This window comes from Toxotes jaculatrix, chromosome 17, assembly GCF_017976425.1.
Source record: "Toxotes jaculatrix isolate fToxJac2 chromosome 17, fToxJac2.pri, whole genome shotgun sequence".
Lineage (NCBI taxonomy): Eukaryota > Metazoa > Chordata > Actinopteri > Toxotidae > Toxotes > Toxotes jaculatrix.
This window is the reverse complement of record NC_054410.1, coordinates 15529796-15545326: the sequence shown is the minus strand read 5'-3', so window position 1 is coordinate 15545326 and position 15531 is coordinate 15529796. Positions and strand designations below refer to the sequence as shown.

General features: G+C 39.6%; 1 protein-coding gene across 2 annotated transcripts; it reads left to right on the top strand.

Moving 5' to 3' along the window:
- The first annotated feature begins 955 nt into the window (after window positions 1-955).
- On the top strand, window positions 956-5674 carry LOC121197678 (kelch repeat and BTB domain-containing protein 11). 2 transcript variants are annotated; one of them, XM_041061384.1, is made up of 2 exons: window positions 956-1388; window positions 1990-5674. In XM_041061384.1, exon 2 carries the CDS (start codon window positions 2081-2083, stop codon window positions 3986-3988), a length of 1908 nt encoding a protein of 635 aa, XP_040917318.1. In that variant the 5' UTR covers window positions 956-1388; window positions 1990-2080; the 3' UTR covers window positions 3989-5674. The 2 variants fall into 2 exon arrangements, with proteins under 2 accessions (XP_040917318.1, XP_040917319.1); XM_041061385.1 differs by lacking the exon at window positions 956-1388 and adding an exon at window positions 1512-1746.
- The last annotated feature ends 9857 nt before the right edge of the window (window positions 5675-15531 follow it).

Below are 15531 nucleotides of genomic sequence, written 5' to 3'. Positions count from 1 at the left end.
ATATATGTGTGTATCAGCCGGTCTTTGTTCTCAGAATATCTGGCATTAAAACCTCCCGGCTGAACGCTGTCTAATCTCACAGGGCTGAAAGATGTGTGATGCCCTTGTGGTGGCTCCTTCTCTATTTTTGGACTTGAAGGCCAGTTGTTAAGACATACAGTCTCCACAGAGGAGAGTTTTTATACCCTGGATACATACTGCAGCTGCTGCCCTGTGAAAATGTGCCTCTTCACATGTTGAGTGTATGTGCCTCACACGGTTCTTGTATCATTGCCGTGACAGACATGCGCAGACATCTCCACTTCCAAAGTTAATTCTCCATAAAACTCACATTATTACTTTTACTATGCCAACAAACCTTATGCTGCCCCTTGACTGGTTCAGACTGTGTCTCTCATTGAGGAAAAGTGTTGGATCATGACCAAAAGAAATATATACTCTCACAATTTATTTTAAAGAGCAGTCATGTTAGTTCTACAGACACTGTGATAAACTCTCATGCACAAACAGGTGGATGTACTAATGGAACATTTATTGATTTTTTTTTTTTAAAACTGTTACTACAGTATAAAATCCCAATGGGAGGTTAAAGAGAGTCTCATTTAATTTTATGTGTTCTAGTATTAATGTAATATTCCAAAGGCAGTGAATTTTATAGGGTTATTTATGATAAAAATGAGTTTTAGGTTGAGGTTGTTGTATATATGTGGGTATAGTCGTGAGAGGAAGGAGGGATTCCCTATATATTCATATTCCTCTGACCCCCACTCACCCATGGTGGTGGTACCCAGGACACGGATGATGCGTAAAGGAATGTCGCATCTCTTGGACGCGTCCAGCGCGCGCCCACAACGGATGGAGCCTCGCGCTGTTGAGTGTCGGGTTAATGCTGACCGAAAGGGGCGTGGTTTAGATCAATAATAACCGCCTCACTGTAGTGAAGTGAGGAAAAAAAAGGACAACATATCAGTGTCCTAACAGCTCCGGGAGCTAGTTGTCTCCGCTGTCCACGCTGGACAGCTCCGGTTTCCCGGAGAAAAGGGCGCTGGATGTGCGCAGCAGCTCTCCTCCTCCCCACCAGCTTCCACCGGAGGAAATTACTTGGCCACGGCTGATCTGAAGGAGGTGCGACCTGAAATGTACTGTGCGCCTCCAGCGCGCAGATCCCGGGGAGATTTTCAGAGCAGGAGCGGGTGAAACAACAGTTCAGAGGCTCGCCGCATAAACCAGCTGGAATTGTTCGGTGAAGTAAACTCGTCCAGGGTAGCACAGCCTGGCTGGTTCATCAGCAGATTGCGACTGCCTTACGTAACTGAGCTTTGTGCAGAGGGGGGACCGGCAGAGAAACTGCTGGTGCCGAGCTGTTTAATCACAGCGAGGAAACGCGGGTAGGTCACATTATACTGCCAATGGACATAAATCCTTATCTGTAGATTCTAACGTTGTTTTAATTAAAGTAAAATTCCTCCTTTTCCTTTATGACTCGACTGAATTTACTGTTTACTCATCGTCTGATCGACACTGTCGGGGAATACGTTAGAGAAGAGTTTGTGATATAATTACAAACGCCCTTTGCCCGTCATATTAGAGATTAATTCCTCCATCAGCGCAACAGCATTTGCGCATGCGCTCTGAATATCCCCTGATTACCACAAATAACGGACAGGCAGGGTGATGTTTGCAGTAGGTCGAGCAGTTTACTGCCTCAAGAAGATGCATGTTGGGGATTGCTTTCGATTTTCATGGGTAAGCTGCAGACTCAAGACGGTGACTGAAATAATTCCACATTAGCACAGGAGTGTATTACAGAGCGCAGCTGGCAGTGGCAGCACTAAGTAATATTTTCCTTTAAACTGCACGGTTTCCAATCTGTTTGTATTAGAGAAAGGGCGCCCCTTAGAGAACATAGAAGTCTTTGCAGCCTCAAGACTCATTTTTTCTTCCCTCCTCTGTTTGTCTCCTTGCTTTCCCCAACTCCCCTCCACATAGGTGAAGAGACCGGAGTACAGTCAAAAGTTTTTCTATCTATTCAGCATGATCGGTTAAGGTGCCGTGTCCCGTCACCAGTGAGCACATCAACATGAATGAGGGTTGCAGGCCGGGCAGAGGGGCCATCACTGTGGAGGCTGATGTCATCCTCCATGCTGTGAACCCCGACCTCATCCCACCTGCCGATAAAGATGGGAATTTATGTCCAGGCTATGTCCAGGGATTCCTGCGGGACGACAAGGATTTCAGCCCCCCTCCAGTGTTTGAGAAGGAATACCTGTTGGATGGAAGACTGATGGAAAATAATCATATTGATCATCAGAAAGGTAACGGCTCGTACATCTCCAGAGCCAATCAGTCTCTCCTTTCTAATGATAAGGGAGCTCTGGATCTCCCTCCTCATACTGACTCCACTGTGTCCAATCACCTTGCTGGTATGCAACAAAATTGTGCAAGCAGTGAAATCCACAATGGCGCCAGAGCTAAAGTGTCTTACAGTTCAGATTCCTCTGTAAGCTCGTCTAGCCAAGTCAAACAGGAAACTGATCGGCCAGTCCTAAAATCGAACCTCAGCCAGGAGGCTGAAAAGACAGAGGCTAAAAAAGAGCCTGATTTAGTCATCGAAGTTGGCGGGCAGACGATCAGCGCTCACAAATCTGTCCTGGCAGAGAAGAGTGACTACTTCAAAGCACGGCTGTCACGAGACATCCTGAAAGTGAAGGGAGTGAGCTACAAGACTCTGTCCACCTTGATAGACTATGTTTACACTTCTCAGATGAATGTGAGCAAAGACAATGTTGTGGACGTCATCACGGGGGCCAAAGTCCTTCAAATCCCCTGTGCCGTCCAGGCGGCCATGGACACCATGTCCGAACAAATCTCTGCTGAGAACTGCTATGAGATTCTGACCATTGCCAAAAAGCAGCGACTGAGCGAACTGAAAGAGACCGCCTACGGTTTCATGAGTGACAACTTTCTCCAGATCCTCAAAGATCCCGCCGTCTACGGGCGTCTGACTGGATCTGAGCGGGATCTGATCTTGAGGAAGAGAATGGAGGGTAAGAAAACGCTGATGGTTGCAGAGATAAATGATGTGTTTGATAGAGTTGGGAGCCGGCCGCCAAGTCGCTGTGGCAGCCGACCGCAGAGCCCCTTGTCAGTAGGGTCTTTAGAGGAGAACCATATGATTTACTACTTTAACGAAACAGCAAATGACTGGAGACCTTTGACTGTGATGCCTGAGGACATAAACACTAAAGGGTGCGGGATCTGCACCATGTATAACTACCTGTTTGTGGCAGGGGGAATAAAGGGCTACGGGGACAAGGGCAAGGTTTCAGACAAAGTCTTCTGCTACAATCCCATAACCAACCGCTGGGCTGAGGTCAGACCTCTGAACCAGGCTCGTGCCCAGCTAAAGCTCGTGTCTATGGATGGCTGCTTGTACGCCATTGGAGGGGAGTGTTTGTTTACAGTGGAAAAATACGACCCTCGCATGGACCGCTGGACCACAGTGGCACCCTTGCCAAAGGGAGCCTTTGCAGTGGCCCATGAAGCGACCACTTGCAGCGGGGAACTTTATGTCTCAGGGGGCTCTCTCTTCTACCGCCTTCTCAAGTACGACCCCAAGAGGGACGAGTGGCAGGAGTGCCCCTACAACAACAGCAGGAAGAAGTCCACCGACATGGTGGCTTTCAAAAGCTTCATCTACCGCTTTGACGTCAACCGTGAGCAGGGCATTAACGTGTTCAAGTATAACACCATAGTGAAAATGTGGCACGATTGTGCATCTCAGAGGCTTGGAAGTCATTTACCCTTCAGGTGTGCTGTTATCGAGAACTGCATCTACTGTGTGAACAAAACCCAGACTCTCCAGTTTGTAGTGGAGGAGGAGAACGCCTACTTTGTCGAAGAGACACTGAGGGCACCTCTGGAGGCGAAAGGCATTCTCTTTCCTTTTGTTCTCACTTTGCCTGAAAAGCCTGAAAAAGTTACATAGTCTGATTGTGTGTGCTTGTGTGTGAGTGAGTGTGATCACACAATATATGTGTCACAGCAAAACTGGAAAAAGCAGAAGACCTTATATACACGCTCCAGTGTCAGCTCTCTATCTCAGTGTGTCATTAACTGCTTGCAGTGGAATGTGTGTATTTGCATGGCAATTTTACAGGGTTAAGCCTTAAAAGGAAAACTTTTTTTTTTAGTGCTGAATGAATGCAACCATATTTGTATCTAACTGTAGATAAAGACATGATGAAAGTGACTGTAGATTATTTTGTGTTCAGTTTCGTTTGGTGCAATTTTGTAGTTAGAATAGATATTCTTTAGAACGTATTAACTAGCTTCCTGGTGACTTCGGTAATAAACAAAGTGTTTTGTTGAAAATTGTATCTGGGAAACAAAACTATGGTGTGTTTTATGAATGATGCAACACAGGTTCTATGCAAATGAATATATACAGGTGGCTCTGCTGTAAGGCTGTGCTGTTTAATAGTTACTGTGAGTGGACTTTGGCTGGAAGGAGTACAATATTTCTCAATCCCTGATCTGCCTTTGATTAATCTTGTGAAATATTCTCACATTATGACCAGTCATCACAAAAAATACTGTATCTGTCTTCTAAACCACAGAAATATTCCTCTTGGCGAAACATCAGTAGAGCACACTGTACCTGTACCAATATCGCTAACAAATTAAATTAGAAAATCAGAAACTGAACTTATGATTACATTAACTACATTTAGTTTTAGATTAAAAATATGCTATTTTGCTTATAGTGCCTACTTACGGGTGTAACAGTTCCTACATTTAGCACATTTGCCAAAGATAAATAATAGTAATAATCAAGCCAGGCTATATTTAACCTATATTTTCACCTCTGTTGTGGATTCTGTTGTGGAAGTTCTTAATAAAAAGAATTCTTTAGAAGTCAGTAGAAAAAAAGCCATAACAGTAGTACGGGCATCAGGTTTGCTGCTAACAGGCACTTTCTGGAAGGTTTAGGAAACTCAGTCGCTCATATTACACGAAGAAGCTTCCTGTGGGAAGATGCACCTTCCCTGTATGTGTTTCAGAGAAACAGCCACAGAACCCTGATCACCTGTTACCAGGTTACGTCCCTGGAGAGGGCCCATCCTTTTAGGTCAAAGATCAAATCAAATCAGTATACCAACAGTCGTGCTCCATTTTTTAGCATGGCCGGGTCTTAGTCCTCGCTGCTTCCACAGAGAAGGTTCCCTGCTCTTATGACACTAATTAACCTTGTTCTTCTTGCATCAGTGCACATTAATACCAATTTAGCTCTGCACTTCCTTCTTTTAGACATTTCACAGTACTTGTTTGCAGCTGGAATTACATATAAATGGGAGTTTTGTATGGAAGCTAATGCTGATATATTCTTGGAATAAAATGCTTTTGATAATATTTGTAGAAGCATCTCCATGCAGTCAATGTGACTCAGACAAACTGGATGTGGTTTTGATATTTTTTGGCTGGCTGGCTGGCATCTGTATTTTTGTGAATTGTTTTGTAAGGGTTTGGTAGTTTTGGATCTGCTGCTGTGATGGACGGTAAAGTAATGCAACACTAAGGCTTCCTGTTCATGGCATATGGAGCGGGCTAACAAATAAGCTGTTGGATAATGTATATCAGTCAGAATTAAGTGCTTCAAATAAAATATTTTGTGTCTGAAAATGATCTGGCTTTCTGAATGTGTCTACAGCAAGATGGTGAAGTACTGCTTTGTGTTTTGGCCAGTCTGTCACACATGGAACAGACCTGCCATCTAGTGGACACTACCTGTAACAACACCCAGTAATACTGCTGCAATGCTGACATGAGCTCATTGTCAACAAAAGTTGACTGTGTTTTTCTGGCCAATAAATGAACAGTAATTGTTATAATATTTATGGCTGTGAACATCACTATGGCAAATCCAGCTTTTGATCAGCGTGTTATTTAATTTGATACATACATGTTACTGCTGCTTGTGAAATACTTTTTGGAAAAGAGATCATGCAAAATACCCTTGGGGACGGTCAAACCACAGAGGTGGCTGCTTGTTTAAATCTGTTTATTCCAATGCAACTTTAAAAATTTAAGAGGTCTGTTTATTTTTCTTGAAAATGAATGTATAGTAGTTGTAATATTCAAAGTATAACCTAAAGGGAAAATCTGTGTCAGTGGGCTCTATGAGTTTAGGCCACTGTGAGGCACAGAGGCAAATCCAACTGTTGTGTTGTGATTTTTTTTAGCTAGTCCACTTACAAATGTATTCATATTTTTTAATTACAAGTCAATCACATGGATCAGAAATGGGTCAAGTGCTTAATATGTGAGAAAATGAAATGTGGATTGAAGCCCCTTTTCACCACCAAAATGTGTTATTTATTACTTATTTCTAATTTACATTGTTATCTTACACATTTGTTTTTATGTCACAGTTATGAAATATGTCAATAATTATTACTTTATTTATAGTCTGGACTGTCTCATGACAGCGATAAGAATTCAGACTCACATCTGTGAGGAACTTTATCAAAACTTAGTTCCAGTCATAACTTACTATCTCATTTAGATAAAGTATTAGAGAACTGTTCAGGATGTTGAGAAATAACATAAATTTATGTAAAACCACTTATCACTGGAGGGTGGTGTTTCAGCTGCAGTAAAGCTTACATAATTCAGAAAGACTTCATATTGTGTTAAGGTGAAAATGAAGGTTTTAAGTGAAACAAGGTGAAAATTAGAAACCTTTACATTCAAGTTGTCAGGGTAACAAGTTGTGTGGATAGCAGGTGAACATAATACATCATCATAACAGATATGGCTGTAGTATGATTAGCTGTATAAGAGCTGCATTGAACGGCTGTGTTATCTGTATATCATGTTTGCATCCAAAAGGACAGAAACAAGCATATGTGTTGATAGCTGTGTTGAACAAAGTTGAGTGTCGTTATCCCAAAAACTGTAAATGGTTTTGTTGTTGAAACAACACATACAGGATCAAGTGAAAGAATTGTATGTTAAAGCAAGACTATGTAACTTTGGCTAAACAGTGCCCTCTGTGGCCACAGGTGGCAAATCCAGGATAATGGCACATTCAATTTCCCTTCATTTCCCAAGATTCTCTTGGTTTAATTACATCATCATTAGGTGACCTGACTGAGAGAAAGTGGAAAGGGATCACAAGCAGGAAACAGCAAACATGTCTCCATGGTGAGTTTGCTTCTTGTTTTACTTTGTGATTTTACTTTGTGAACATTAAATGTGTTTGAGTGACATGACAGAACATACTGGTACAGAAACACAACTCAGTGCAATAATGTCAGTTATAAAGCAGCAGTTTTTTTTAAAAAAAAAAAGTTTGCTTCTTTTTTTCTTTCAAAAGTTGCAGAGCTTCACTTTGAGTCAAGTTTTGGTAATTTGTCACACACAAAACTACAAAAGCTACTCAAAACATTTAACTTACATCAAGGCCCACCCACTGAAAGCACGCATAGCAACTATTTTTTGAAAATAAGTGAAGTTAAGCAATTTTTTTAAAATTTAACTCTCCAACATGTATCTTGTCAACTGCAAGGCCAGGCTTTGTGACAGAGCAAGGCACACAGCAGAGAGAAACCTTTAGTGTTCTAACTGTGGGAGGTTTTATGCAACAAGGGGTCACTGCACACATGTAGGCAGGTTCAGTGAAGGAGCTTTAATGGATGAATTGAAGTTAAAACAGGCTCACAGACTCATGCATGGACAAGCGGAGAGACAGGTTACTACATGCAGGGAAACACACTTGGACATCAGCAGACCATCTGACAAGGAGCTGGTGGAAATGGCTGGTTTACATACTGGCTGGGACAATGAGGAAACCGTGAGCAGGTTGGCAGGGAAGCTCAGGTGATTAAAAATAGGTGTCAGGTGGATCTGGCAATCAGGTGACTGGGATAAGGAGGGAAGTCTGAGGCCCTCTAGTGGACGGATGGAGAATTGAGAAAAATTGTGACAGGAAGAAAAAGAGGCCATCAACGGTTCTGTGCTTATCATAGACAGAAAAGCCTGATGGGAGATGTATTTCATCTCCTGCCAATGGCTTCAAGACAACTACATGTAACACTCGTAAACCTCACTTTTACTCCATACCAGCAGCTTTCTGCTTTGCTGTAGAGTATACCATCTTTTCTCCTGCCCTGTGCTGTGCTTTCATTTTATGTTTGTTGGTAGATTATGTTTTTTATTATTTTTTGCTCTTTGTTTACACTGTCCCTATGGTGGCACCTCATAACAACGAAATCCTTGGGAGCAGACATATTAGCAAGTGCACATTAGTTGAATTTGAACATAATTATAAATAGAGTTGTACATGTGGCATGTCAGCCCACATATTCACATGAATTTATGCCAATGCATGAATGAATTTGTATATATTTTTTAATCTAACAAGTGAATAGTGAGATGAGAATCTGTTTCCCCTACCACAGAGACAGTAGCAGGAGTAATGAGACAGAAAACAAAAAAGGTGACTCAAAATTTGTTTATTTGTTTATGTTTGTTTGACTGCTTACCTTACCTGACATTTAAGCTAAACCACAGATTCTCATCCACACCACACCTGCTGTAATATTCTACTTGGGTGAGAGGAAGCTTTATAAATCTGACCTTATTATTCCTCTGTAGTGATTCAGTGACAGCAGAAGCACATGATCTCAGAGGCCTGAACATGGGAAAAAATACACTTTCACTGAGAAATAATGGTGTACATTCAATGGCATTGTTAGGCCTTAGAAACTTTAAATTATCAGCATTTCCAGTCAAAGCTGAAATTGTTCCAGCAAATGAAGCTGGTCTCTTATTTCAATGAGAGTGCTGAGTCCTGATAAGAGAATCTTCAAGACAAAGAGAGGCAGTCCTGCTAACTCATTTTCTTTAGTTGGGGCGTGCAGGAAAAACTCTTTTCAGTCCATATTTATCTTTATCTTGTACTGTAAATTCTCATGTATTAAGTAAACTTTTCCTTTATTATTAAGTGCAATGAGATAAGTTTTCCTCTTTCAAGTTTAAATTGTTTAATTATCACTTACAAGACTAATAATCAGTGCAGTTTGACAGTTAACTTAGCTATTTAGAAACGTTGTTATTCTCATATACATCCCAGCATCCATTGCTTTAAGGTTAAAATTCCCCAGAAATGAAATCCTTTTTTTCCTAATATAAAGGGCCTTTTTTTATTTGACTGCTTTCACCCTTCCCTGAATTTTGACCAGTCTCCAGTTGACCAGTTGAGTTTTTGGTTACCTTCCAGACCAAAGCCCTTCATGCCCATGTACTCAGTTTGGCTGGATAGCCAACTCTAGTCCTAATGGTTCCAGACTTCTTTCATTTTGGAATTATTGAGGTCACTGTGCTCTTGGGAACAGTCAAAGCTTTAGAAATGCTTTCATACCCATGCTCAGATCCATGCCTCAACACAATGTTATCACAAAGGTCCACAGAGAGCTCCTTGGACTTCATGAGTTTGGTTTTTGTCATGACATGCAGAGGGAGTTGTGGTACCTGATATACACAGGTGTGTGTCTTTCTAAGTTATGTCCAATCACAAATCAAGGATGGTCAAAGCAATGATGGTGCACCTGACCATAATTTGGAGCACTACAGTAATCTGAATACTTTTGGACATTTTTTCTTTTATTGAGGTTCTGGCAAAAATGGCATATACTATGTACATTACCACTTTTTTTCATAGTTTTTGAACTAGCTTAAAAAACACAAAAACAGCAGGAGTCACAACTTTACAAGCATGATACAAAACAAAACAATATGAAAAAAAAAAAAAAACCGCACACACACCAGACTGACATAATTACATTCAAATTACTAGGGTATGCTGTAGTCAGTTCCAATATTGCTAATTAGGTAGAACGAAGTCTAGTCCAGAGGGGTCCACTGTATCCAAGACTGGTTGCCAAATTGTTGTAAACATTCAAGCAGACATGGGATGGCGGCATCTACGTCTACTAATTACAGCAAGACGTCGTCCACATAAAGAGAATTTTTATGTACTTTGCCTTTAACAGTAAAGCCCTTAATCACTGGAAGTAGTCCTTAGGAGCTCTGTTTAGAGCACAATGCAAACAGAAGGGGCTCAAGGGCCAACCTTGGCAAGTTTCACTCTCTAAAGGAAAAGGATCTGAGTAGTAGGAATTAGTAACAACATCTACTTTAGGAGACAAAGTAATTTCAACAAACTGATGAATTCTGCACATACTTTTTTTCCAAAGCATAGAAAAGCAAGGGCCATTCAACCCAGTCAAAAGCTTTTAATGAGTCCAGAGATGCTACCAAGCTCCGTACATAATTATCACTGGCTAGCTCTACTATGATGAGAAGTCTCCTGATATTATTCAAGGAACTTTTCAGTTTTTGACTGAAAAATTTCTAAAAACATGTTTTCACTTTGTCATTATGGATTATTTAGTGAAGACTGACGACCCAATTTTATCCATTTACAATGGGATGGGATGTTTTTCTACATTTGATTATTGTTTGGTTAAGTGAATTTAGACTTTAGTTCAAATTCAATACAACACCACACATTACAACAAATACATACCATAAACTGAATGTTTGCTTCACAAAGGAACTATTTATTCCATGGTTCTATTACATTAAATTAGCTTACATTGCACAGTTCTGTTGTGCCCACTTCCTGGATTTCTCACTTTATTCACTCTTTCAACACTGGAGGGCAGTATGAGCGTGATGTAAGGAATGGAAATGCCACAGTTGCACCCTCTTCCATCCATGTCTTTACTGGAGTATGTACACTTGAGTTCATACCAGAATGTATACTGCCACAAACCCAACAGACATGGTCCATAGCTTGCCCACATGCAGGCTGAGCTGTGGTCCAGTTGGGTTGTGCTTCTCATGGGTCAAATGATAGTGTAAGGCCCTGGTATTTCACAGAACATCTAAAATGACTGCACAGAACTGTAGAGTTTAGTTCTTTTAAGCTCGTTTACCAAACAACATACAACACAGCTACATTTAGGTGTTCTGGTGTCAGTTATTATAATAAGATGTACCTGATTAATTTTGACTTCACATGAGAATGTGTTTGTGGTAGAAAATTCTCTTTTGTAGTTGTAATAATTTGAAATATTCTTTTATTTTGTTTGCTGAACCAGTTTTGAGTGATTTATCATGATTGTCAAGTGGAGTCAGCATTTAACACTGTATCTGTTTTGTTTTTTTCTCAGAACTAAATTAGATTTAAATTGAAACGAAACAATTTAAATTTAGTACTGTACACTTAATATTTATCTGTAATTTTAGTGAAGGTCTAGGTTAAATAGAAAGGAAAATATCAAACTTACTAATTGCTTGTATGAGTAATTTATTTTTTTACCAAAACTCACCTTCTCTGCGCCTGTTGCCATGGAGCTCAGATGATTGACAGCCCCTGACGTCTGCCTGCACCACACAAAGGCCACCCTACTCTATTTAACCAACCTACTAAAATAGCTTTAAGTTTGTTTAAAAATGTTACTAGAAAACATTAGAAACCATGCCCTTCATGCCAGGTTCATGTAGTTTTTGTTTTCTGTTGTTTTTTTTTGTTTTGTTTTTTTTCCACATTTAATAAAAGCAAGCCTTGTAGCTGTCTGGTCTGCTTGGCATGCCCAGGAGCTAGTGTAGTTAGCATTAACTTGGCTAATGTTAAGTAGTGGGGAAGCCAGTGTTTATACCTGACACCTGAGCCAGCTCAATTGTGCGGGTGAAGACCTTGAAACACCTCCAAAGAAGCCAGTTTTCAGTTGGGGTTATTTTGTCAACAACAGGTAAGAGGGTTAGCACTCAAGTTAGCAACCCCATGCTAACAGTAGGGCTGTTACTTTGTTATTGAAAAAGCCTGATTTAAGGCTAACGTTAGTTTAGCGTTCAAAAAACATGAATGTTAAAATTGAGCAAAAACTTACTTGTTTAAATGTAGTTGGAAGAGTGATAAAATGCTGCTTGTTTTATTTTATATCCTATATTCCACACTTCATTTAAGGAAAATGTGCATTTAATTGGCTACTGTTTTCAAGGTTTTTGAGGTTAGCTTTAGCTAGCCAGACAGAAACTAGGGTGACTTTCCATTTCAGTGTTTCACATTTCTTTTTACACTCCTTTTTGTCTTGCCTTCCCATAGGAAAGAAATGTGAAGAAATTGGAACTATGATGATCTGGTGTCCCCAGTCTTTTGGAGATGATGAAGTTTGCAATGGGGCAATGTGGTCAGCCAGCATGGCCAATGAATCGAGGGCATCTGTTTCATCAGCCATGGCCCAGTTGTTCTACAGACAGAAACATCCACCAAGATCTTGTCTGATGGGGCCTTCTTTAGAGGTAAGCAGCTAGCCCCATGCCGCAGTTGTCTTTAGTTTTCTTACGGAATACTAATTATGTTTGCTTAATTGGTTTTAGTCATTAAAATGGGGAGCTTGTTAAATCTTTCCCCCCTGTTTTCACCTACAGCTAAATTTAGCTAACAAGGTCTGTCTGAATCTGAACTACTTTGTTCAAAAATTGAGGCATTAGTGGTTTAGACTTCAGAGTGCAGTGTCAATTGATCTTACATCTTGAAAGAATGAAGATAAAATTTGAAATGACTTACAATTACTTATGTGATAAGCTGCTGGAATGTTTTTGTTCTCCACTGCTGAATAGCTTTGAGCAGCCTCTTTTCACATAATGGCAAAGAGATATAAAAAATGTGACATTTTGTTTTAATTTCCAGTTGATTATCTGTGATTATGTACTAAAACAGCAAACTTGCACCCCTTTAGAGAGACAGAGTGAAAACGTAAAAGGCTGGAAATTAGAATCACCAGAGAAAAGTATGGCCTGGGGAGAAGCATCATGTAATGTGCTTTTCCGTATCCACCCCGCACTCTCTCATTTTTGCCATTTGAATATACACAGAATTATTTACACCTTCAAGGCAACTCGACTGAACTGCACATCAGTCAATTAGTAAATCAGAAATTTTCTGTGATTCCAGTTTAGCGTGGAGTCCTTGGCTCCCTCTGGTCCCCCCCTTTTAGTCTCCCATCCTGACAGTGACAAATTACTCCTCTGCTTGGCGAGATTGAAAATTAAAAGCATTTAAAGTTGCTCATGCATTTATGCTAATGAGAAATTCAGATATGATTTGCATGCCAAAGAGGCTAGTCTGAGAACTCATCATTGCCCCCACCACCTCCAGCCCTGCATTTCTTTAGGCTCTGTTCTTTTTTTCTTTAAATGTGAGCAAAGAAGAAAATGTAGTATGTAAACACTCTCCAAATGTGACATATTTTATGGCTGTGTGTCATTACATGAAAGAAATTGTACTATTGCCTCTAAGAAGGTCTTTGTACAGTATTTATGGTGCAACCTACCGTTGGCAACTCCCCCCATCCATAGCCACTCAGGCAAATTGGGTCATTGTGTCTGGCATTGTCACATCACACCACAGGAGGAAACACTACGAACATAATGACATTGTGCAGTTACTGCTCATGCAGTCTCCTGTCGACATTTGGAGAGGGACTATCAGAATCAGAATCAGGTTCACTGCCAAGTAGGTTTTCACATACAAGGAATTTGCCTTGGTGTTTTGGTGCATAACAATAAACAATAAACATAGTAAGTAGAAAAACATTTTTAAAAAGATAAAGCAAGTACTGCAAGCAAGTAAGTCAAGAAAGATAAATAGAAAGTTGACAAAATGTAAAAAACAAATTATGAAAATAAGAACAATATATTATTTAAATGAACAATTTGTACACTTTTGAGCAGGAATGTGGAGAAGTTCACTGTATACAGTATAATATATATATATATATATATATATATATATATATATATATATATATATATATATATATATATATATATATATATACAGTATGTAATGTGCTATATCAACAAAAGATGTCATCCAAAATAAGATGTGCATTAATGTAACACATTGAGTCAGATGGTATAAACCTTATGTTAATTTAACATGTAGTGCTCTGGTATAACATTGGGAGGGCAAAGTTTAAATTATGAGCATTATTGTCTGGGCATAAGCTTCTAAAGTCTAATATTAAAATGTTTGTTTAGATGAAAAAGGCTTTGTTTCATGATAAACATGTGCAGAATGCTTTGGAGCTGGAGGATTAAAACTCTGTGCTGATTTGTTTTCCCAGTAAGCTCCATCCACGTCTTCCTCTCAAAATATCAAAGCGCACACTTCTTCGAATTTGTTTGTTCCACAGTTACTAAATGATTGTAACCTTGGAAACAAGATGCATTAATGAAGGTGGGAAATGAAATGGGACTTTAATTTGTTTCACTGTTCATAGCTGAGGTGAAATGGATTAGCTTTGATTGAGGTGTGAGATGAAGAAGGAAAGCGCTGACATGACACTTGTATTTGTCATCATGTCATTTCAAGGAGGATGCTGCAGCAATTATGAATATGGGTACACAGCAATTAAAAGCGGTAGTATTCATTAATAATTTTTATATTAATTTTTAAGTGGCCTCTGAAATGATTACCATTGCACACAGGCTTTCCAATTATGCTGCTTAATTAGAAATGTCAATATTAAGAAATAATTAAACTTGGGAATATATTAAGGTTGTCAGAAATACTTAAAAAGTTATGACCATCACTCAAATGATGTTTTCTCTAATATGCTTTGCAATGATTTGTAAATTAAAGACGAGACTTTGATCAATTTGTGTGGCAAACTGAACTGCATAGTTAGTAAGTTACATGATCACCTATGGGCACTGCTCTCAGAAGCAGCATCCATGTAGTGAATTCGGACTTGTTAAGGTAAACTGTGAGAAGCTAATTCCTTACCTTTAACTCCTGTGCTGTAACACCTCACCCTTCTATAGAGCATTTCCCATACCTGCCAAAGGTCACCGAAGAGTTCAAGAGATGGTGGAAGGATCCACGGCTCGACTAACCCACAGGTACTCAACTTTGTTTTGTTTTTTTTTTTTTTATTTGGACTATAACTCACCACCAGTAGAAGGTGTCGTCCTACCTGCATGACAAAGAAGATAATGTTTGCAGGACACATGGCTCAGTTTAAATATATATGTTCAGTAGATGTGTGTGTACGTCAATTGAATATGTGGAATATTCCACCAATAATAATATTATTCAATTAGACTGCTTCGTATGTATTTTAAATGTGCGTGTTTGTGCTTGTCTTTGTGCCGTCCTCTCGGACTAAGTGAATTGAAATTATCTTCCTTTGTCTTAAAATAATAATATTAATATATGTGTATTATGGCCTTACGGCATAAATTTAACTCATTGGTTCATTAGCATTTTGTTCATACTGTGATCTCGGATGCTTTGAGCAGTATTTGTGAACATGGGCAGTATTCTCTTACAAAAGCTAAAAACCTTGCTCTATTTTGAAATGTCATCAGAAGATGAAAGTCAGACATGCTCCAACCAAATGATACTGTCTGATCATGAACTTCCTCTAATTATTCATTTCCAAAGAAGCTTTT

Excerpts from the sequence above, each read along its gene's own strand:
- LOC121197678 (XM_041061384.1), top strand. The coding sequence starts at position 2,081 with ATGAATGAGGGTTGCAGGCCGGGCAGAGGGGCCATCACTGTGGAGGCT.